The sequence below is a fragment of the Rhipicephalus sanguineus genome, chromosome 10 (assembly GCF_013339695.2).
Source record: "Rhipicephalus sanguineus isolate Rsan-2018 chromosome 10, BIME_Rsan_1.4, whole genome shotgun sequence".
NCBI classification, from domain to species: domain Eukaryota; kingdom Metazoa; phylum Arthropoda; class Arachnida; order Ixodida; family Ixodidae; genus Rhipicephalus; species Rhipicephalus sanguineus.
This window is the reverse complement of record NC_051185.1, coordinates 133470125-133493335: the sequence shown is the minus strand read 5'-3', so window position 1 is coordinate 133493335 and position 23211 is coordinate 133470125. Positions and strand designations below refer to the sequence as shown.

General features: G+C 48.9%; 1 protein-coding gene across 2 annotated transcripts in view; it reads left to right on the top strand.

Annotated features, from left to right (window-relative positions):
* Positions 1 to 23211, top strand: part of LOC119372472 (DNA-binding protein P3A2) — a 210871-nt gene that overhangs the window by 174432 nt on the left and 13228 nt on the right. For both annotated transcript variants that reach the window (XM_037642941.2, XM_037642943.2), the window contains exons 8-9: positions 1347 to 1502; positions 2440 to 2599. In XM_037642941.2, the coding sequence (XP_037498869.1) occupies positions 1347 to 1502; positions 2440 to 2599 (316 nt within the window). The remainder of the gene's footprint in view (positions 1 to 1346; positions 1503 to 2439; positions 2600 to 23211) is intronic.

Here is a 23211-nt window from a genome sequence, read left to right as displayed (position 1 = left end):
AAGTTGAGCCAAATGGATAGTTCTTTTTTTTTGTCATTTTTTGCCCATTGTAAGTCTACTTGATTCTGTGTTTTCAAGTAACATATTTGGATGCACTTAGCATGTTCGCATGTCTTTTTTGGGGCACTTCTTAAACGTTAAACTGCTAAGACGAACAAATTTTCCCACTCTCTTCGAGTTGATGTTAAAGGAGTCCTGACACAAAAATTTTCGCCCCGCGTTTTTTTGCTGCAATGTGTTGCTGGGGGCCTGTTAGTCATAACACGGCACATCATTTGCTGCAGCGCGCGACAGATAATTAATTACAAGCTCCTCATTACCGACACAGCCTCAGTTTCGGTTTGACAGAGCTCCAAAAACGGCAAGCCGCCGAGTGCAACTATCACCACCTAGCGAGTGAAACGCTCGGTCACGTGAGCACACGGAACAGTGACGCATTTCCGCGCGGTCTGTCGTCGTCGGGCTCATCGTCGTCTGATGGCGACGATTTTCTTGCGGCGGGGATCGAAGGAATTTTCGACGTGGCGAATCACTTCATGTTTGACCCGGGGCGAGGAGCGATTCGTAGGGAAGCGCGTCAAAACAAAAATGGTGGCTACGATGTCATCGTAACTTGTACCGGCTGCAACGGTTACGTAGGGGAAGTAGGGGGGTCACCTCGGGTCACCTCCGAGGGTGTCAATGCACTAGGTGCGGCCTATAATGCTGGATCGCGCTCGCGAACTTCAAAATTCATATAAAATACCTTCCAAGCTTTATTCGCTGCCGATATTTTGCAGATGGTACACGCACGTACACGGGAATCGATCCAGCAGGCTATCTCGGCCGCGAAATTTTGTGTCAGTACCCCTTTAACGGGAGTCTACTGTCTATTAGTGCTTGTTTAAGCGCACAGGTGTGATATTTAGTAAGGTTGATCTTCTTTTTTTTTTGTCATTAGTAGTATATGTTATACTTTTAATTATATGTCAGAGTTTCAATTTGCTATAGTGGGAACATATCAAATTCCTATTCTCTGAGGCCAAGCTTCAGCGGCATTGTGAAGAATGCATTCGTATAAGCACTTTTAGGGCGCTTACACAAATTGAGACAGTCAAACTCAAAGTGCCAGAGTGAGAGGGGCTGTTTTATGGGCATCTTCCTCCAATTTTCTGTGTTGGGATACAATGATGTCCACATTAGCGACAATAACTTTTGACGGAGTTGTCTCACTAGACTCTAACCGCAAGTGTAGACCAGAAGTGAAGCCATGCGACCGAAATGGGGCATAAATGGTCTTGGCCTCAGTGGACGGAATGAGTTCATCTGTGGGAAAGTGCTCACAAGGAATATACATAACATTGCAGACGCTGTACACCAGCCCGCTTGCCCACTACACGCCCACGATGGTGCAGACCATCAACAACCCCGACGGCACAGTCTCCATCATCCACGTGGACCCAGGAAGTGCACTTCTCACGCTGCCAGACGGCACACAGGCACAAGTCCGCACGGTCAGCACGGTAAGATGGCACTCAAGAGAGCTGCTGGGCTGAATGTAGCCATTCTTCAGAATGGCTACATCAACCCTGTTCCTTCTCACAAAGCTCCAGAGACGTCTGAAAGGTTCCAACAGTGGTGTTGCCACCATCAAACGGACTGTCACAGAGTCTCTGAAATAGGTCGCCACAGCTGACTTACAGCGAGCCTTTGCAGTGTGGGATTCGCCTTGGAAGCGGTGCATCGACACCCAAGGAAACGATTCTGAAGAACTTCAATAATATCTACTGATCGAATCTATGAATTCTTTTTTTACCAGGCACATTACTTTATGCACAAACCCTGTATCATCACATACTCCAATGCTTTTTCTTTCCGCTGGTCGGAATACTGAGAGGACTGGCAATGGGGTGAGTTGGTGCGGATTCATTACTGTGGAACGATGAGACAGAACTGTGTTCACACTGCTTAAATGAAAACTGAGTGATATCTAAACCAGCAGCACAATCAAAGCAAGGTGTGCCAGCAGCATTACGGCTCACCGGTCTTGCCCCTCTGCCATCATCTACCTCTGCCCACAGAACAGTGGGGAGGGGCACACCGGGCCCATGCCCCCCCTCCCCCCCCTCCGAAATTCGAAATTCTTTTTTTTGCCATGGCATAGAGAGCACAAAATGACACTCAGTCACATCTGCCTGCCCAACCCCCATTTCAGATCAAGAAGATGCCCTCCCCCTAAAACAAAAAAAATTTCTGGCTCCGCCCCTGCCACAGAATACATGCTTTTCCTTCAACCTCGAAAAATCGCTGAATCTCCTCTTTTTGACGACACCGGTGCAGGTGTCCCCAGGCGACAGTGTTTCCTCCATACCAGCAACAAATCTTAATGCTTTTGTTCACTGCAAGCGTGGGATTGGATTTCATTTAGACATGGCAGTGGTTTGATTTGACTCCGTGCAGATGGGTGATGCCGAGGGTGGCCAGGCAGTGACGCCAATCAGTGCGGTCAACATGGAGCTGAACAGTGAGGCTGCAGCACAAGCAGTGGCCACACTGGCCGAGGCCACCATCAATCACGACGGCCAGATTATCCTCACGGGCGAGGATGGAACACAGAGCGGTAAGTCTCTCTCACATTTGCACAACCTTCTTTCCACTAAACAACCCTGGCAGTTTGCGACACTTCAATTGGATGGGAACCCACAGGGTGACGTGTTCCGAGTGGCTTTCGTCGGCAGGAACCATGTGAGGAACGCTCTTGCAGAGCAGAGGCACAAAATTGACGGCTCTTTTGCAAAGCTGGGAAGGAGGCTCGGGTTGTGGCACATCCACAACACTGCTTGCTGGGAACGGTCTATATGGCCACCATAACCGATGGAACGGTAGCGTGGGCTAGTTGGTGAGTTGGGATCAACGTATTTGCCCGGCGCAAAATGACACAACACCGGTGTTGTGTCCTTTCGTCTGTCCTCGTTCATTTTGTGCTGGGCCAATATGTCGACACCGTAACCAAATGGGTCCCAAAACTGTGGGTCCATTTCAAAAATTGTAGACACCTCCACTTTTAGTTTTAATTGTAACCCCAACTTCCGATTTCAAATTTAGAGAAGATAGGTTCGTCTACAATTGTGTGAATACGGTAGTATTAGACGGGTACAACTTGAGAAGTCTGCAGCATATCTTCTTCAAAGGCACACATACATGAATACAGTGGAACCTCGATTATACGTTATGTGATGGCCCACATTTACAACGACTTGGTTCGGTACAGTGTAGCCCGGTTATAACGATGTTGGCAGGAATCTGAAATTACTTCGCTATAACCGCTTTTTCGCTATATCTAGACTCTAAAAAAAAAAAATCAAACATTATGCAGACCAAGAAAAATAATTTATTTACACTTTCTGAAGAAAGCTATCAAGGGTCCCTTGCACGCGTTTCGCGAGCGCGCGTTTCAGAGCACGTTGCTCAACGTTGTCCATGAGATCGCAACTGCCCGGTTCGGTGCACAAGTACATAAGGCGCGTGTCGACAGCTGCGAGAGCTGCTCCTGTGGTCCCAGGCTGAGGCGCACCAACGTCGTCACCTTCGCCGTCCGAGGAACTGCTATCTGCGGCCGTTCCCTTCTCGGAGACGCTAGCGGCGAGTTCATCGGTGGTGAGCTCCTCCGTTGCGACGAGGTCTTGATCCGCCAAGGCAAAGTCCAGACAATCCAACCCGCTTGGTACAAGGCTTGCATTGTCCGCGGCCTCCCACAGCTGCCCCAAGCTTGTCACTGCCGCGGCACCATCCGCTGCAACAGCATCGATGTCTGCTGTCGTAAAGTTCGCCGATTCACATGGGCAGGCCTAGCTGCAACCGCGGCAAGTCCAAGCGCGCTGCGATAATCCGCTTTTCACCAGTGAAACAGCACGAGCAAACGAATGCTTCTGCTGCTCAACCCTGGTCAAGTCCAAGCGCGCTGCGATAATCCGCTTTTCACCTGTGAACAGAGACACAGCACAACATGTGCGAACGGAACGGCTGCTTCTGCTGACTGAACTGACTGAACACCACGAAAGAAAGAACGGCTTTGCATGCGACAGGTTTGCGCGGAGCCGTTGGCAGAGCACCGCAGCCAGGCTTAGACAGGCCTAGCTGGTGGCGCCATGCCGTGGAAGAAAAGCAATTTAGGAGCGCACCAACTTGCTTCGTTTTTTCACCAAAATGAGGCATTACAAGCGGAACCGGTCTAAAGCGGTCACAAAGTTTCTGAAGCTGCCCCCACGATCTCCTCTCTCAAGAGAGGACGCCGTGAAACGAGATAAGATCGCGGCGGTCGGCCCGCCTGGCACTGGAGCGTTCGCGAGACGGCTACCGGGCGACCGTGTGGTGCGGTGAAGTAAGCTTTCGAGCCGAGTGGGGCGACGCGGCTGCCGGGAGCCAAGAATTGGGCCTAGTTGATTCACGCGAAAACTCCAAAGGTGGTTTGATGGATTTTTTTGTTGTTGTTCTCGACAAAAAACCTCGCTATATCCGCTGAGTCGCATTTTTTTACTTCGTTAAAAGTGGACTTAAAAGGCATTGAAAATGCGGAAATTGGGACGGGAAATCAAGATCACTTCGTTATAACCGCTATTTCGCTGTAAGTGGGTTCGTTATAAATGGGCTACACTGTACCAGCAGAACCCCCACAGAACTATACAATAGACTCGATAATTCAGACTTTCGGTTAGTTCAAACATATCTTAAAGTTCTGGTTGGCCCATAGCAGCCTGGCCAGCACATGGCTGTCTTCATCCCTTATTTTTTATTTTCTTATTAATAAGCCTGTTCATGAATGGTCTCGAGCCTTTTCTCGCAAGGCAGCACACCTGGTCAGCGTGCGTTAAAACATAACGGTGGAACAAAAACGGTACATTTGGCAATCACCATCCAGAAATGACCCACTCATGGATGTGGGATCTTTCAAATGCCAACGTTAACTGACAGCTTGTTCAGCCAACCTTCTACACCATCCCAGCCCATCAGGAGACTACATTTCGTGACCTGCCGAACGCTTCTTAAAGTCACTTTTGTTGCAGTACATAGGTGTCGTGCGGGAAAGCATCCCAAGAGTGGGAAGGAGCTGGCAGCTGTTACTGGACTCCACACATTTCGTCCCTAATTGCATGCATTTTATAATAACCAGTGGTGGTCCAACTGTGCCAGCTGTGCCAAAGTTCGTATTTCGCCTGCTTAAGTGGCTGTGGAGCATTTGTGGCCCACCAATGCATTTTTCCTCATTATAGTCAGCCTAACCAAAATGTGTGTGCATGTGATCTTTGTTAGTGACGGTTCAGCATGTTTTGTCTAGTCTGGAAGCTCATGGCTTTTGCTGAGCAACTGGCACTGATACCTGGACAGATGATTTTCTTTGTCAAGCCACTATGCTTTTCGTAATGTAGCACACGTCAGCCATGCAGCTATACTGTTTCAGGCACCACACACTGTAAATGGTGTCTTCATGCATTATAGTTTCTGGGGCTGTATGTGCCAAAACCACAAGCCGTCTTCATGCAAACGAAGATTCAGATGGGCAGTAGTTTTATGTTTTGCAAAACTAGAGTTTTCGTGTCACTCGCGTGATGCAAGGTTCTTTGCCATACCGACCATAACACGCAGCCCAAATGCTCGTGCATGTCAAAGCGCCCATCCTCATTTCAAAACAGAGACAGTGCAAGCCAGCGTTCATGGAAATTGAGTCGTGCGGCTGCGCTCACGTGTCCGTCATGAAACACCGTCAATCACCAAAAAAGGCCAGGCCAGTCAGTCCATCCGATTCCCTCCTATGCACTTGTGGCAAGCAGCACTCGCAAGTGTGCGCAGTGCAGCCACTTTGTGTCCACTGATGACGAGTGTCACACAGTGTGGATGCCGTTTGTAGGGCCTTCGTTAAATCCAATTCAAAATTTAAATTATTTCTCTGAAATAATAAACTGTGTAACGTAATGTGAAACAAAATATTGCCTTTTTTTTTTGCTCAAATCGCACTGAATTTAAATAAAAATGTACGTGACTGTAACCAGCTTTGTAATATACAACTGACATCTAAAAAAGAGAGAGTGTGAGACAGGTACAATTTGCCTTCTTAGAATGGAAAATTTATTCTCCTGGGAGTCTGTTTTCTTGGCTTAAAGACCGCTTCTGGATGTGCCTCGATCACAACCTAGACTAGCTTGTGATCTGCACGAAGTGACCTAAGCTAATTGGGAAGCTCATCTTCGAGGTCAGGATATTTTTCCGTTTTCAGCTCGTGGAAACTTTTCCTGGTCGACATGCATCTGAAGATCTCCTCCCTTTGTTTGCGCTACTCACAGTAACAGCCCTCCAGCACACAAAAATGACGTGATGCAGCTATCTTCAGCGTGCAAAATAACTTTCCCTTGACGTGAGTGTTCATAATTCACCAGTTGCACTTCTTTCGGAACAAGTCTCGGTCGCACACGAAACCATCTTAAGCAAACTCGCTACAAAATGTGCTCTGTTCCCATTTTGGGATGACAGTGACCTCTGACTGCTCTGATGGGAGGCTGTTGCCAACGTGGTTTCGCTATGCTTTTACACGCAGCCAATTTCCGGGCTCGTCTTAGTGGAAAGAAGTTGCGCGTGAGATTCCACTTTTTAAAAGTGAAAATACAGATTAGCCCTCACCTCCTCCAGTCATTTTTAAAGATAATTTAATGTACCTTCCTTGGAGTTAATCAGGCTGTCTGTACCTGTTCTTAGGCAAGACTGAACATCATTTCTTATCTTCGTAGTGTTTCAATCATACGACGGTTTCACGTGGTCCCCTCAAAGTCATATAATCGGGGTTCCACTGTAAGATCCTCCGTAAGTATTACACTGACATTGAAGGGACGTGCAAGACAGGATGAGGAGCAAGCCGCAACAGTGCTGTATTTACTGACCTGCGCCCAAAAGAAGGAAGGGAACCGGCATGCAGTTGAAGAACGACCGCAATGTATATGCCGACACTTGTTCTTGAAGGCGAGTGCTGCATTTCCAATAAAATGCAAGATCAGTTGATGCATCAGGCGTTCTTCATGGAGCACAGATACAAACTATTTAGATGCGCCACAAGCAAAGTGATAAGCATGACAAATGATTGCAACATTACTCCCCTTTTAATTAAGGGGAGACCCTGCTTCTGAAACATGTTTCTTGTTTTTGAGCATATCATTATGAAACTTTCACAGCTTATGTATTTTTTTGTGCTGATTTCAAACATGCAATTATTGTTCTAATACAATATGTAGTTTTGAAACTATTAAATAGTTTTTGTATTGTTAGGAGCAGGCTTTATTTCTAAACTGTGAGAGTTATCAAGCAGATCAGCATATCACAATAACCTGGAATGAATACTGTATGCAATAAAACAAGAATGGATGTTCTAGGCCCATTTGAACAAAAGTTATGGTATGTTGAACATTCCCAGCCTGATCCCAGTTTGGCCGAGCTCGACATCGCTCGCTTGCCAAGTGTTCAACGTACCATAACTTTTGTTCAAATAGGCCTAGAACATCCATTCTTGTTTTATTTCATACAGTATTCATTCCAGCTTATTGTGATATGCTGATTTGCTTTATAACTCTTACAATTTATAAATAAATCTTGCTCCCAACAATATACATGAAATATATTATATTTTGAAAACAGCATAGTGTACTAGAAAAATAATTGCATATTTGAAATCAGGACATAAACATACATAAGCTGCGAAAGTTTCATAAAGATTTACTCAAAAACAAAGAAATATGTCTCCGAAGCAGGGTCCCCCCTTAAGGGAGTACGTGGGGATGAAATTGCAAAAATAGCCAAAAAAAAATCAATTTTTGGAAAACACTCGTTTTGGCATCCCTTGTCTTTTATTTACGCAGTATCTAAACGTTACGCTTAAAGCGCACTCTAAGTGCCCGAAAAAAATAATTTTGTGAGGTCGGTGAACAAAAAGCCCAAAATCGCGCTAAAACGGCACAATTCACGGCGTCGTATCTCGTCTTTCCTGCCACCGAGCGCCGCCATATTGGCGTCGTTTCAAAGCTCAAAGTTCCACCTTTCCGTTGCCGCCTTTCTCACTTACAATCATCACATAGAAATAGCACAATCAAAAAATCGGAGGGCATTCTCACGAACGTTGCAATGTACGCAGCGCTTCTCTTGGCGGAGCGCGCGACACGCTTTTCGATTGGTTGTTGCCACGGCGACGGCCGCTGTGTTTATGAGCGGGGTGCTCGCTGCTTGATCATTCCGCGGCCGTAAGCACGTGAATCGCCACTGTTCGAAAGGTGACGCGTGTGTGGGTGGCAAAGTGCAAGCCTCTTCGTACGGAGGAAAACGGGGGACGGTATCGCATGGATCGGGCGAGCCAGTGATTAGATTGGGGCGTACCGACTGGGTTGTGGGCACGTCATGTCATCCCTTGCCGGGACAGTGATAAAGCGACAGCGATGTAAACCAGCCGCTTTATCATTAAAACGCTTACTACTTATCAGATGACGCGCGAGTGCCACTTTACCGGCTTCGCTTCGGAGACGATCTGCCTACGCTTGCTCTCGCGCCGCTCCACTGAGGCCCAAGCTTCGTGCGCGCGCGTTCCTGTTCCAATTTCGATAAAACGGGCGTCTAATGCCCCCACTAGCGGAAGAGCATTCTCGTTTCACTTAGAAAAGCTCATAATGTGAGAAAATGCATCTGCGGTATAGTTCGGTGCGAAGTCGCCGTCAGCTTCGGTCGGCTCTGCGGCGCGGGCGCGGTTTATCGTACAAGGAAATTAATCTTTAGGCGTAAGTAGTTGACAGGGGTGATCGCAAAGTAATACACCACTATTTAGGCCGCCTGGCAACACGTTCTGTGGCCGCAAAAGTAGCGATACAGTCCAACATGTCCAAATGTTTACATGCAGCCTCGTCCACTAGCGTTCCAGGGGCTCAGTTACCGGTAACTGATAGAGGGTAATAAACTTCCTAAATCAGGCCAAATTAAGAAGTAGAGGCCCAGAACATTGCCTTCTGGCAAGGACATCAATTATTACTGTCCTGGCTCACTTTAGCATAGGGTCATCTGCAACCAAAACTTTGTTGTCCATTTTCTCAAAAGAGTGTTTTGTGCCTGCCACTTCGCTTGTGGAAAGCATAGCACAACTATGGCTAGACCGATTTTGATGCTGTTTGTCTTGTTGTAATCCATAGACTGTGTTATACTTCAACACACTCTTGGAATTTTTCATCATTTTCTTCACCAAAGTGGTAAAGTGGGCATGTTGGTATTCCATGCTTAAGAAGGGTAGAAGCGCACTGAAGACGAACACACAGCGAAGGCATGTGTGTGCGTGTGTGTGCCTTCATTGTGTGTTCGTCTTCAGTGCGCTTCTACCCTTCTTAAGCATCATTTTCTTATTTCATAATTACTGCATGGCCCAGTTAGCTGAGACAAAGGCATTTGCATGTAATGTTGCGCAGAAAATTATTAGGGCCGTAACAAAAAATCTAGAAGTGTCATTAAGTACAAACACTATGTGAGCAAGGATACAAAGTAGTTTTAGCCTCCTAGCATGTTTCATCACTGTTCCAGGCTTTCCACAAGCAAGGAACGTGTGAATTTTTATAAAATAAAAGCTAGTAAAGATATCTTTATGAAAATTTGAATTTGTCTTTTTAATATGGTTTCTAGTGTTTAGCCAAATTTCATCATTCTAGACCAAGAAACTAAAAAGTTACAAACGATCCCCGCGTCCCCCCTTAAGCGTTTCCCGAATGCCTAAAAAATATCAAACATTGAAAACTGAGAACAGTGTTACACATGAGCACAAAAGGAAAATCAAAATTCACACTTGATTACACTGATTACAAACAATCCCCGCGTCCCCCCCTTAAGCGTTTCCCAAATGCCTAAAAAATATCAAACATTGAAAACTGAGAACAGTGTTACACATGAGCACAAAAGGAAAATCAAAATTCACACTTGATTACACTGATTACAAACAATCCCCGCGTCCCCCCCTTAAGCGTTTCCCAAATGCCTAAAAAATATCAAACATTGAAAACTGAGAACAGTGTTACACATGAGCACAAAAGGAAAATCAAAATTCACACTTGATTACACTGATTACAAACAATCCCCGCGTCCCCCCCTTAAGCGTTTCCCAAATGCCTAAAAAATATCAAACATTGAAAACTGAGAACAGTGTTACACATGAGCACAAAAGGAAAATCAAAATTCACACTTGATTACACTGATTACAAACAATCCCCGCGTCCCCCCCTTAAGCGTTTCCCAAATGCCTAAAAAATATCAAACATTGAAAACTGAGAACAGTGTTACACATGAGCACAAAAGGAAAATCAAAATTCACACTTGATTACACTGATTACAAACAATCCCCGCGTCCCCCCCTTAAGCGTTTCCCAAATGCCTAAAAAATATCAAACATTGAAAACTGAGAACAGTGTTACACATTAGAACAAAAGGAAAATCAAAATTCACACTTGATGTTGCAAACAGTAACATCTATTACTGCATGTGATAGGGTTTTAGGCACATGACACGCACAAGTTCCGGGCAAGCACAACATCACTGCAGAGTCGATGTCCCATCGGGGACAACTTCATAGTCCAGTTCACTAACACGACATACGACCTTGTGAGGTCCCAAATGGCGACACAACAACTTTTCACCGAGTCCTTGATGACAAATGGGCGTCCAAATCCAACCTACGCTGCCACCATTCCAGTGACAGCGTAGGTTGTATCGTCGAGCGTTGGTGCGCTGCTGGTCCTTAATCCACAGACGTGCAAGTCGTAGGGCTTGTTCTGCACGTAGAAGGCCCTTCTGGGACGTCTGGGAGCATGGCATCCCACGTTGTAGCTGCCTTCCCAGCTGCAGACGGGGCTGGTAGTCTACTGTATTGCAGTGTTGTAGGCAAAGACGACGTATGGAAGGATGCTGTCCCCGGTTTTGTGTCCTGCATCGACATAATGGCAAGCATTTCAGTGATGGCCTTGTTCAATCAGTGCACTTGTCTTCCAGTGGCTGGTTTGACTGTGGCACACGATAGCTTGCATCAGCTCTGCCGTGAACGCCGTTCCCCTGTCCATGGTGACAGCCTCAGGGCTAGCGTGCCTCAAGAGAAGGCAATCAACGAAAAATTTTGCCACCTCTTCTGCTGTTCCGTTCGGTAGGGCTTTTGCTTTGGTGTAGCGGGTCAGGTTGTCGGTTTCTACAATGACAGTGATTCCACTCCTGCGCCAACTGCGCCAAAGTGCGCCAAATTGTATTTACTGCGCCATCCTGATAATATCGACGAAATTGGCGCCAAACTGCGCCAAAGTCTCGGGCTTGGCAGCGTCTATCACCGGCAATCGCGCCGCCGGCGCGTCAGAACATGTGCAGGTCGATCTTGGGGCTGCCAATAAAGTCGCAATCACGGACCAAGAATTATTCCGCTGAATAAATAGCGCTCGCACGTGCGTTCCGAGTAAGCCACGATGCCATGCACGGTGCCGACGCAGCTTCTGTTCTGCAAGTCGGCTCGACAGCAAAACGCGCTCTCCGCAGAGGCTCGTGACGTCTAGGCCTATCGGTAGCGAGAAAGTGCGACGCCGATTCATCGGCGGACGTCGTCTGTTCCATAAATGCTGCTGATAGCTCGTTTCAAGCGTCGCACGGCACGTAAGGAAAGCAATGTTCAGTAATAACTACATGAGTGCCGCTAAAATGTCTGTCACTTCTGTTTCCGGACATCGCGGAATGAAATCTGGGATCGCTCGCTGTAGATATATGGGACAATATCGAATTTTCCTTGCTTCGCGTTTATGGAAGACCACGCGAACGGTGGAAACGCGTTGACACTTTTCCTCAGATATACTTTATCCATGGATCTTCATCCAGAACAGCTTTTTCGTAATTCCTTCCGCCAGCACGTCCGAGTTTGTAATCACTTTGCGGTAAATACCCCCTAAAAGGACCTGCCCTTTCGAGCTCACGTGCTAGGGTTCCAATTCAAATTTTTTGCTTGCTTTTTTTAAAAATGTCATCTCATTAGTAAAATCATATCTCCTGGTCGGAGCAGCCGCAAATGCGTAGCTGTCAGTAGCGGGCCCGTCGCTGACGGCCCACAGTGAAGCGGCTACGTCATGTTACACGTCCGCCCCTCGCTTTCGGGGGTCAATAGCTAACGGTTAAAAAAACTCAGTTTCGCTTAAGAGCGAAGCAATGAATGCGATAACAACAAATTGTATCGTGAAACGAAGTAAGACTAGCAGCTAACTCTTTTGGATCCGTTCTCGCGTAACTCGACAAAACGCTGGTTTAAGGGAATATGGCCCCTCCAGGAACCGAAGCGTTTCCTTGCTCTGAGTTCTCTAAACGCGAAGTAAGCGTTGAGGGGCACAGCAAGTTTACGAGCCGTCTCCTGATGTCTCGAGATAGCGCGCGCGCAAGCGACTGCGCCCTTCGAACGATGCGGTCCCCCCCCCCCCCTCCGCTCCCCTGGCTCCCTTCATGCTCCTTACGAAAGACGGGCGGGGCGTTTCCTCTCTGTTTGATGAGCAATCGACGGCAGGCCCGCACGCGGGAAGATGTTATCTCATGTGCTGTCCGTGCGACGGAGACAGACGGCCGGCTAGTTTAATCTCCGCTTCAGCCGCGTACATCGCCAGCGCTCGCGAGCTTTTACCCGCGGCTAGAATGCGCGTGGTGATGTTATTAATTTGGACTTTATATGGAAAATTACGGCAACGGCGACGGCAAAAATCCGCCGAGAGCGTCCATATAATTGCTATCGCAAGGGTCAATGTGCGGGGCAGATTTTGCCCCCCCCCCCCGCCCCTCTTAGGTGATTAGGAGGGGGGTGGTCGCCCCCCCCCCCCCTTAGTGAGCTCGCCTGTGCTCCTGAGATGATTTTTTCCATGAGATTTGCAATGACTCGAAATATTTCTAGCCTTCATAAAAGCCCCATAATAATACTCAGGTGCTTGAATGTTAATGCAATATGCTTCTGTATTGCACTCCAGGATGTAAAATTCGCTGCTCCAAAGTGCTCCCAGATGCAAAATTTTCTGCTCCAAAGTGCTCCAAGATGAAAATTTTGCAGCTCCAAAGTGCTCCAAAAGGGAAATTTTGCTGCTCCAAAAATTGCTCCAAATCAGAAGTCCTCGGTAGCATCACTGCAATGATCATTCTGTTGCCAGAAGTCCGTGTTGGAAAGGGGCCGAGAAGCTGTGTTCCAATTTGTTGGAGAGGCTTTATTGGGGTTGTTCTGGGGTTTGGCGGTCCTGCTGGCCTGGTCAGTGGCTTCTTTCTTCGCTGGCTACTGTGCGACATCAGTGGGCAGTCGTGGCCAGTAGTATTCCTCTTGAATTCGGCGAAGAGTGCAGGCATATCCAACGTGCCCAGCATTCGGTTTGTTGTGGGAAGCCTGTAGAATCTCTTTTGAATGGCTTTTGGGAATGAAGATAAGATATAAAGTCTTGTTGGGCACAAAGTTCTTTACGATGATGCCATCTAGTTTGAGAATCCCCGCTTCAATGCTGCAGGGGTGCTGTCGCCTTCCAGATACAGTAAAAGCTAGTTAATTCGACACCCCTTCATTCGGAATTTTAAATTCGGATAATTCGGATGGCACTATTGGTCCCGGCCAAAGTGCATGATAATCTATGGGACCAAACCTTCGTTAATTCGTGAGAATTCAGCTCTGCACCGCTCAATTAGGACAAATGCTATTCGCTGCTGCTACACAAAAGTGTGGTAAAGCAGCACTGGCACCACTAGAGTGAAACTGAAACCTGAGTGGCATCGCCATCGTAATGAACTAGTGGGGGTGATCGCAGTATCACCGAACGTCGGCGCCTTCTTCGCTCCACTACGCCTCCGACGCCATTTTCCCTTGTGTTGTCGTGTCGGCGCCGTCTCTTCTTGCGGAGTGATGTGGATGTGACCCTTCAGGACTACATCGCAATTGATGCTTTTGTCGCCACGACTGGTCTTCTGACCAATCGGGAAATTATTAATGATGTCACGGGCGCCCAGGAAGACCACGATTCTGATGAAGAGTCATGCGAGGAGGTGCAGCCGCCACCTCATCGCACCTCACGGGAAGTCTCGGAGGCGTTTTTGATATTCGAGGACCTTTGCCCGAGCACTTCTGACAGTTTGCGTGCTGTTCGCCATTTGGAAGAGTTAAGAGAAATTGTAATGTCAGCCGGAATCTGCGCAGAAACACAGACGACCATTACAAAATACTTCAGCAAATAAAGGTATGCTTCTCCAACTTGATTTTAATGTTGTTTTCCTGTTCATTCGTTAATTCGGCATTCAGTTAATTCGGACATTTTTTCCGGTCCCGTGAAATCCGAATTAACGGGCTTTTACTGTAATCATTAAGTTGCTCGAGGTCAGGGTGTTACTATTGCACATAGATGGTGCTACCTATTGGCCCGAGGAACCTGTCGTCATCGTTCTTTGGGGGTCCATTAACTTGGGCCCTTGACAAGCAGTCTGTATCCAGATGCTTCCTCCCAGACTTGCAGGTTACAGTGACATCGAATTCCTGGAGACTCCATCGAGCGAGGCGGCCAGAGGGGTCTTTCAAATTGATGATGAGCCCAGATGATTGCGAAGCACTCCACAGTAGTTGAATAGTGTCCTCCTTTGACAGCCAACAGCTGGCATATGCCTATGCCCACGCTGCTTGCGAATTTCAGTTTGGGCATCTTCATCGAAGTGTGCAAGCATCGTATGGGACTGTAAATGATGCTGGAGTTCCTTAAAGGGTTCTTCCTATTTAAATGGCACATCTGTCTTTGTCAACTTGGTCCATCTGTGCACGAAAAGTTTTTTGCAAATCTTCTGTAACGGGCACGCAAGCCAAGAAATCTTTGTACAGCTTTCTTGTCGATCGGCCATAGAAAGTGCTCAATAGCAGATGTCTTCTGGGTGTCAGGGCATACACCATCCGTGCTGATGATGTGGCCGGGAAATAACAGCTCTTGATATGCGAAGCGGCACTTTTCAGGCTTTAGGGTATGTCCTGAAGATGTGATTGCATTGAGTACAACCCTCAGTCTTCGCAGGTGTCCGTTAAAGGTCTACAACCATAGGTCGAATTAGAAAAGTGGCGCTCACTCAGACTCGCTCAGACAATATACAGTAAAAGCTCGTTAATTTGACTCTCGTTAATTCGGACACGTCATCTGGTCCCTGTAAATATATGCATCACTCTATGAGACCGGGCGCTCGTTATTTCGGACAGATTTGACTGCAAATCAGATAATTGGGCGACTTTCGGGCCGCTGGCGAGGCTCGAAAACGAAAAAAGAACCATTCGGAACAAAAGTGAAGCTCAAACGCTGCATTGCCATGGACATCAATTATCGGCTTGGCTTGACTTGAGACTAGTTGAACGCCTTTTCTTCGCGTGTGAGCGTGTGGGTATGGCGCGGTGTCATTTTTGTTGCTTTGTTCCCGTTGGTGTGCTGCATCGTTGAACGCCGTTTTATCGAGCAACGATTCAGTGTGGCTCCTTTAGCTTGATCGTTGCTGGTGCTTTTGTGCTGACTTCTCGTGTGAACGCACTCTCTGCCGATGGCAACGGCGGCGAAGCGGCCCAAGTACGAGGCCAAGGACTTTGCCACCAAAGTAGAAATTTTGCGTGCCCTGAAAAATGGGCTCTCCCGACAAGTAGCTCCTGTGAAATGACGTCGGTAAACAATACGACGTGAGTCTCCTGAGCGCAGTTAGCATTCTTCGCGTATGTGTGGCAGAGCACGCCTGTGCACGCCATTGCCAACTGTTTCAGGCACAGTGGCTTTGTTGTACCTGACTCCAGCGATGCCGCAGTGGCCGAAGTGTCGCCGAACGACGGTGCCGACGACAGGCAGGATTTCGGAAGTGTTATGCCTGATGCAGTGACACTCGATGATTATATCGGCATTGATGGCGTTGCCACTGCCGGCTCTCTGACTGATGAGCAAATTGTCAAGGAAGTGTTGCATGGCGACGAATCCGAGAACGAAGAGCCTGAAGAGGAGCAGCCACACTATGAGCCACACAGGCCCCCTCGTACTGTGAAGGAAGCCGCGGAGGCCCTCGTCGTCCTCAAAGAATTTCCTTTTGGCACTGCAGACAGCATGCGAGCTGCTGAGCACCTTGAAGGGCTCAGAAAAATTGTGTCCGCGCGAATTTATGCTCGAAAACAGAGACGCATCCGCGATTACCTTGTAAAGTAAAGGTATGTTGAAAAAACTCTTGCATTTATTGTGTTTATTTCGACCATTCGATAATTCGGACATTCAGTTAATTCGGACATTTTTTCTGGTCCCTAGAAATCCAAATTAACGAGCTTTTACTGTATCTCGCACTGAGGGCTTACTCGGACTCAGACTAACTAAATTTTTTACCAGTGAAGCTGTTTGAGCTGTCAGTAACTTGTGCTCCGTCGTAGGAAACTATCATCATCATGAACCGGCACGCACTCTCTTCATTCCCTTTACAGTGAAGCTGTTTAAGCAAAAGTCCCTAGATTTTTTTTCTCTTACTTGCTGAGTGCCGGCAACCATTGAAGCACCACCGACGAATCTCACTAGCTAACGCTCGTTTTCAGTAGCCGTGTTCTTCCTAACGCTTTTTCAGCACCTGGTGAAATGCGTCCCGCAATCACTAATGAAGTGAGACTAGCGGGAGGAGAAAGGCGCATCGCCTTCGCATATTGTCCGCTGAAAGATGTGTGGCTAATGTACTTAGACATTCGTGGCTTTGTAAATCTTCTAAGTTAGGAAGAACATGGCGGGAGATGCAGCTGCGCGTGAGAGCAGATTGGGAGAGGAGGCAGCTGTCGGTACATAGGCAAAAAGGGAAAAATCTAGGGACTTTGGTTCAAGCTATCGGTAACTTGTGCTCCGTCGTAAAAAACTATCATCGTCATGAACCGGCACGCACTCTCTTCATTCCCTTTACAGTGAAGTTGTTTAAGCTATCGGTAACTTGTGCTCTGTCGTCCAACACACAGCGCTGTGTGTTGTCACCTTCCTCTGTCCTTGTTCGTTCCGCTGTTTGTTTGTCCAATTATTGCTCCCCACTACCGTGTACAGCAGGTGCGAGTGTCAAAGGCACACGAGCATGTGAACAAGAGAGAGAGAAAGAAAGTGATAGAAAATAAGGAGCGAGGAAGAGGAAAATATACATAAAACGATAAAGAGACAGAAAAACACAGAAGAGTAAGCGGTAAATGGAGAGAAGGGAATGTAGAAAAAATAGGTCGGGTGAGAGAGGTACGATACAGAGGGAAAGGAGGAAAATAAAGAGGAACAGCTTAGAGGGGGAGAGGGAAGGAGCTTTCTTCAGGCTTGGCACCACTAGTGCGAAGCTGGCATAATTTTTTCTCAACCGGAATTGCTCGGGACTCAATCTCGCCGCATTATTACTCACCGGACTCACGACTTGATCTAAGTCTAAGTGAGTCGGCTCATGAGTGCTTTAGCATATATACAAAGTACCAAAATGGGCTTGTCGGTTCATCGTAAACTGCCTTGTGGCATAGTGAGGACAAAGAACAAGTACAGTACGAACACAAGCGCTTGTGTTCGTCCCGTACTTCTTCTTTGTCCTTATTTGTTTTTGCGCTATTAGCTTGTAATTAGCTTTTTCTATCACCGTGTCAATGCTCCTTAACGCCAATGTCTCACATAATCAATGCTCTTCGTTACGCCTTTTCATCCTGTACCTTCAAGTACAAGTTATCAGTGGTCGCAATTCAATACAGTCGACGTCCGATTTCCCGGACGCCCGAAATTCCGGACATGCCCGATTTCCCGGACTCATCTGTGGCACCGTCAAGTTCCCCATAGAGTCAATGTATTAAAAAGTCCGAAATTCCGGACCCTTATAGCCTTTGCCATCCGATTTCCCAGACTTTTTACTGTTAACCGCCGACCCAAAGTCACCACCGACGCCACCATTTCGGTTGTATTCATATCCTCAAACCCACCATACTCGCATCGCAGGTGTGGCCAGCCGCACCGCGCCGCGGCTGCCGTAACCTCGAAACTGCAACTGTCAATCCGTTGCCAGCCGTAGCTTAGCCAACCCAAACCTCACTGTGTTCGTTCACGTGTTGTTTTGTCAGCTCTGCGGTCGTGTCTGCGGTTGATCGTTTGCTGCCGCGCGCTATCTTCAGTGATCACGTTTCCTGACCTTCAGCATCCACAGAGTTCCTAGCTGTTTCGTGCTGCGCTTTTCGTCGAGCGGATTCGCCGTTTACAGCGATGGCACCGACTGCTCCTTCGTCTTCGTCCGCGCCTTCGAAGCGCACAAAGCCCCCTCGTAGGCTCACGATGGAGAAGAAAGCCACCATCATTGAACAAGTCCAAAGCGGTCGGTCGCAGACAGAGGTGGGGAGGGAGTTCGGAATTTCGAAGCAAACTGTTTCGGACTTCATCAAAAACAAGGCAAAGATCTTGGAAGTGGCTACCAAATCAACCGGGGCTGGAAAGAAGAATGCGAGTCGGGGTGTTTACCCGCAGCTCGAGGAAGCGCTCCTCGTGTGGCTCAGTGCCATGATCGCTAAGAAAATCCCGGTGTCAGGCGACATCCTGAAGCAGAAGGCGGAAGTTTTCGCGCTTCAGATGAACGTGAAGGACTTCAAGTTCAGGGATGGATGGCTTCGCAATTTCAAGAGCCGCAATGACTGAAGTTCAAGAAGATGTGCGGAGAAAGCAGCGCCGTCGATGATTCCGTTGCCGCCTATTGGGATGGAAAGCTGCAGTCCTTGCTTCAGCACCTTCCACCTAATGATATTTTCAACTGCGACGAAACTGGACTGTTTTACAAGCGGCTGCCAGAGAAAACGGATTTGCTGGTGACCCCTGCCACGGCGGCAAACACAGCAACGAGCGGCTCACTGTCCTCGTTGGCAGCAACATGTCAGGCAGCGAGAAGCTTCCGTTACTAGTGTCGTACGACGATTTATTATCAGACAGCGACGTCTTAAACAGCCGAGGTAGCACCGGCAGAACACGAAGGTAGATCGCGCGCACAGCAACAACAGACGCGGAAGCTCTTCTTCCTCTTCCTCACTACAATGGCCCCGGGACTGAAAAGGAGCCATCCTGGCGACTAAGGCGCAGGTAGGATCACAGGGTCGTAATATGGCTTGAGTCGGCTGACATGCACCGTGTCACGACCGCGATGTCTGAGGTCGTGGGATGGCGTCACAGGTTCAACGACGTAGTTGACAGAGGATGTACGGTCAATTACACGGTAAGGGCCGTCATAACGGGCAAGAAACTTCGTTGAAAGTCCAGGGCTGTGAGGTGGGACCGACAACCAAACTAGTGAACCAGTCGGAAATTGTTGCGTAGATAATTCGTTGTCATGCCGCAGCTTTTCGCGGCCTTGAGCGGCGGTCGTAAGTGTACGCGCAAGCTGCCTACAGTCCTCTGCGTATTTAGCCGCTTCAGACACCGTTGTGCACTCGGAAGTGTCGGGTCGGTACGGAAGCAATGTGTCCATTGTACAAGAAGGCTCTCGTCCATATAGTAGAAAGAACGGCGAAAAGCCAGTGGTAGCTTGTGTGGCAGTGTTATAAGCATATGTGACGAACGGCAAAACAGTGTCCCAGTTGCTATGATCCGAGGCGACGTACATAGTCAACATGTCGCCGAGAGTACGGTTGAACCTCTCTGTCAAGCCGTTCGTTTGCGGATGGTAGGCTGTAGATTTGTGGTGGACGATGTTGCATGCCGCGAGAAGGGCTTGTATTACTTCTGAAAGGAACACGCGCCCTCTGTCACTGAGCAGTTCGCGTGGTGCTCCATGTCGAAGGACGAAGTTCCGCAAAATAAAGAATGCGACTTCGCGCGAAGTAGCGGCTGGAAGTGCTGCGGTCTCGGCGTAGCGCGTGAGGTGGTCGACTCCTACAATTATCCACCGGTTACCCAAGGAGCTGCAGGGCAGAGGACCATATAGGTCTATGCCGACGCGATCAAAGGGACGAGCCGGACAGGGCAGCGGTTGTAGCTCGCCAGTAGGCCGGTGGTGAACTTTTCGTCATTGACATGCTGTGCAAGCTCGAACGTACTGGCGGACGAAGCGAGACATTCCGGCCCAGTAGAAACGTTGTCGTAGCCGAGTATACGTCTTCAGCTCACCGGCGTGACCGTTATGAGGAGCAGCATGGAAATATTCGCATATTTCAGAACGCATGTGCCGGGGATTCACGAGTAGCCACTTGCGACCGTCGGGTAAATGGTTTCGCCGGTAAAGGATGCTGTCATGCACAGCAAAGTGAGCGGCTTGGCGACGAAGCGTTCGAGAAGAGGGTGTGGTGTTTGGGTCGTCGAGGAAGTTTATTATAGCTGAAAGGGATGGATCCTTTCGCTGCTCGACCACCATGTTAGCGACGTTGATGGGAGACACGGATGCAAAGGACATTGATGCGGAGGCCACATCGGCAGGCATCGGCGATCGTGAAAGCGCATCGGCGTCAGAGTGCTTCCTTCCCGATCGGTAGACAACGCGGATGTCGTGTTCTTGTAAGCGAAGCGCCCAACGCTTGAGCCGTCCTGACGGATCTTTTAACGAGGACAGCCAGCAAAGGGCGTGGTGGTCGGTAACAACGTCGAAAGGGCGGCCATAGAGGTATGGACAAAATTTGACGAGAGCCCAAATGATGGCTAAACATTCCTTCTCTGTGACGGAGTAGTTTCTTTCTGCCTTCGTTAAAGTGCGACTGGCATACGCCACAACGTACTCGTCGTAACTGTCTTTCCGTTGCGCTAGAATTGCACCAAGTCCGATGCCGCTGGCGTCCGTATGTATTTCTGTAGGCGCTGTGGGGTCGTAGTGACGAAGGATCGGTGGTGAAATTAGTAGGCGCCGTAGTTGCTCGAAGGCTTCGTCACACGAGGTTGACCACGCGGAGATGCCGTGGCTTGCGGTAAGCAAATTGGTCAGTGGCGCGATGATGCTTGCAAAATTACGCACAAAACGCCGAAAATAAGAGCAGAGCCCTATGAAGCTGCGGAGTGCCTTAAGAGTAGTGGGCTTTGGGAACTCTGCAACAGCGCGAAGCTTGGCGGGGTCAGGAAGAACACCATCCTTTGATACAATGTGCCCTAATATTGTTAACTTACGGGCAGCAAAACGGCACTTTTTGATGTTCAGTTGGAGGCCGGCAGAGGAGAGACAGGTCAGTATCTCACCCAAGCGAATGAGGTGCGTTGGAAAATCGGCCGAAAACACGACGATGTCATCGAGATAACAGAGGCATGTTTTCCACTTGTAGTTGCGAAGGATGGTATCCATCATACGCTCGAAGGTTGCGGGCGCGTTGCACAGGCCGAAAGGCATGACGGTAAATTCATACAAACCGTCAGGAGTGACGAAAGCTGTCTTTTCGCAGTCATTTTCAGCCATGGGCACTTGCCAATTGCCCGAGCGAAGATCCAGAGACGAGAAGTACTCCGCGCCTTGTAAGCAGTCGATGGCATCATCTATCCGAGGCAGCGGATAGACATCCTTGCGAGTGATCTTATTCAGCCGACGATAATCCACACAGAAGCGGATTGACCCGTCCTTCTTGCGTACTAGCACTACAGGAGACGCCCAAGGACTGTTGGAGGGGCGAATGACGCCACACTGCAGCATATCGTCGACTTGCTCGCTAATGACCCGTCGTTCGGTGGCCGACACGCGGTATGGGCGCTGGCGTAAAGGAGCGTGGGAACCAGTGTGGATGCTGTGAGTGATGCTCGCCGTACGTCCCAAGGATGGTTGATCGCAATCAAACGATGACCGAAAATTCTGGAGGAGGGCGAGGACTTGGCGGCGGTATGGATTCGGCAGATCGGCGTCCAAGGCGGCTTCAAGAACGTCTGACGACGGCGAAGGCAGTGATGGTGAGGTGCAATGCTCGGAGGAAGTAAGGGCGTCGAGCTGATAACAGGGCGAGTCGTCGGAAGTCTCAAGAATGTGAATTGGGTCAATGGGCTGAACACGACCGAGTGATTCTCCGCGCAGTAAGGTTACAGGGTGCTTAAACGGATTGCAGACAAGCATAGATGATAAGCCGGATGCAGTGGCGAGAACGGCGAACGGGAGAGGTAGAGCCCTCCGACGCAGAAAAATAGGCGACGGCGTAAAAAGTACGGTGGCGTCTGTCGCTGCGGAGCAAGATACGGGCACAAGGACCGACATTTCGGGCGGTACTTCCGTGTTGGATACAACAGTGAGCTTTGCGGCTTTAGTTGCAGAAGGCTCGGGCAATACAGATCCAGAGAATGGGAAAAGCGCCACTTCGGCTCGGGCACAGTCTATGATGGCACGATGTTGCGACAAGAAGTCCCAACCGAGGATGATTTCATGGGAGCAGGAAGAGAGCACGAAAAGTTCGACAACGTATAGAACGCCGTCAATGACCACTCTTGCGGTGCACGCAGCATGCGGCGCTACATGCTGCGTACTTGCAGTGCGCAGGAGCATGCCAGATAGTGGCGTGGTGACCTTATGCAGTTTTCTACAAAGCTTCTCGTCTATGACAGATACGGCAGCCCCAGTATCAATAAGCGCTATTGCGGCAGTTCCTTCAACTATAACGTCCAATAAATTGCGCGGCGACTGTGCAGGCCTTGTAGAAGTCGCGGAGCTTGCAGTTCGTGCCTGCGGAACTGCAGCAGCTAGTTTCCCTCGCTTGGCGACTGGCGACGACGTAAGGGCAACGGCGAGCGACGACGTGGGGAGGGTGATCGATGGTTGGCGAAAGGACGTCGAGGTAGCGGCGAAAAGTCGGGGTTGGGACGCACAGCATTGCCGGTATCATCATGCGAATAACCGTAACCAGGTACTGCAACAGTTGGATTAGCAGAAGGCATGCGACGATTGCAGAAGCGTGCGACGTGGCCGGCGAAACCGCAAGCGAAGCAGATGGGCCGGTTGTCACGTGTGCACCACGGGTTCGGAAAATGGCTTCGAGGTGGAACTTGAGGCGACAAGGGAGGTGGAGATGTTCGTGGTCGCATCGCGGCCGGAAATGCGACGGTTGGATGCGCAGGTCGCGCTGCGACTGCAGCATAAGTCAGAGGTGCAGTGACGGGAGCGAATGGCTGAGTCAACGGGAGCGACTCGGCAAGCTCCTCGCGGATGGCCCTTCTGATGGGATCAGCCAGAGGTGTGGCAGGCTGTACAGGGCGATCGCCTAGCGGAAGCATGGACAGTTGGCGC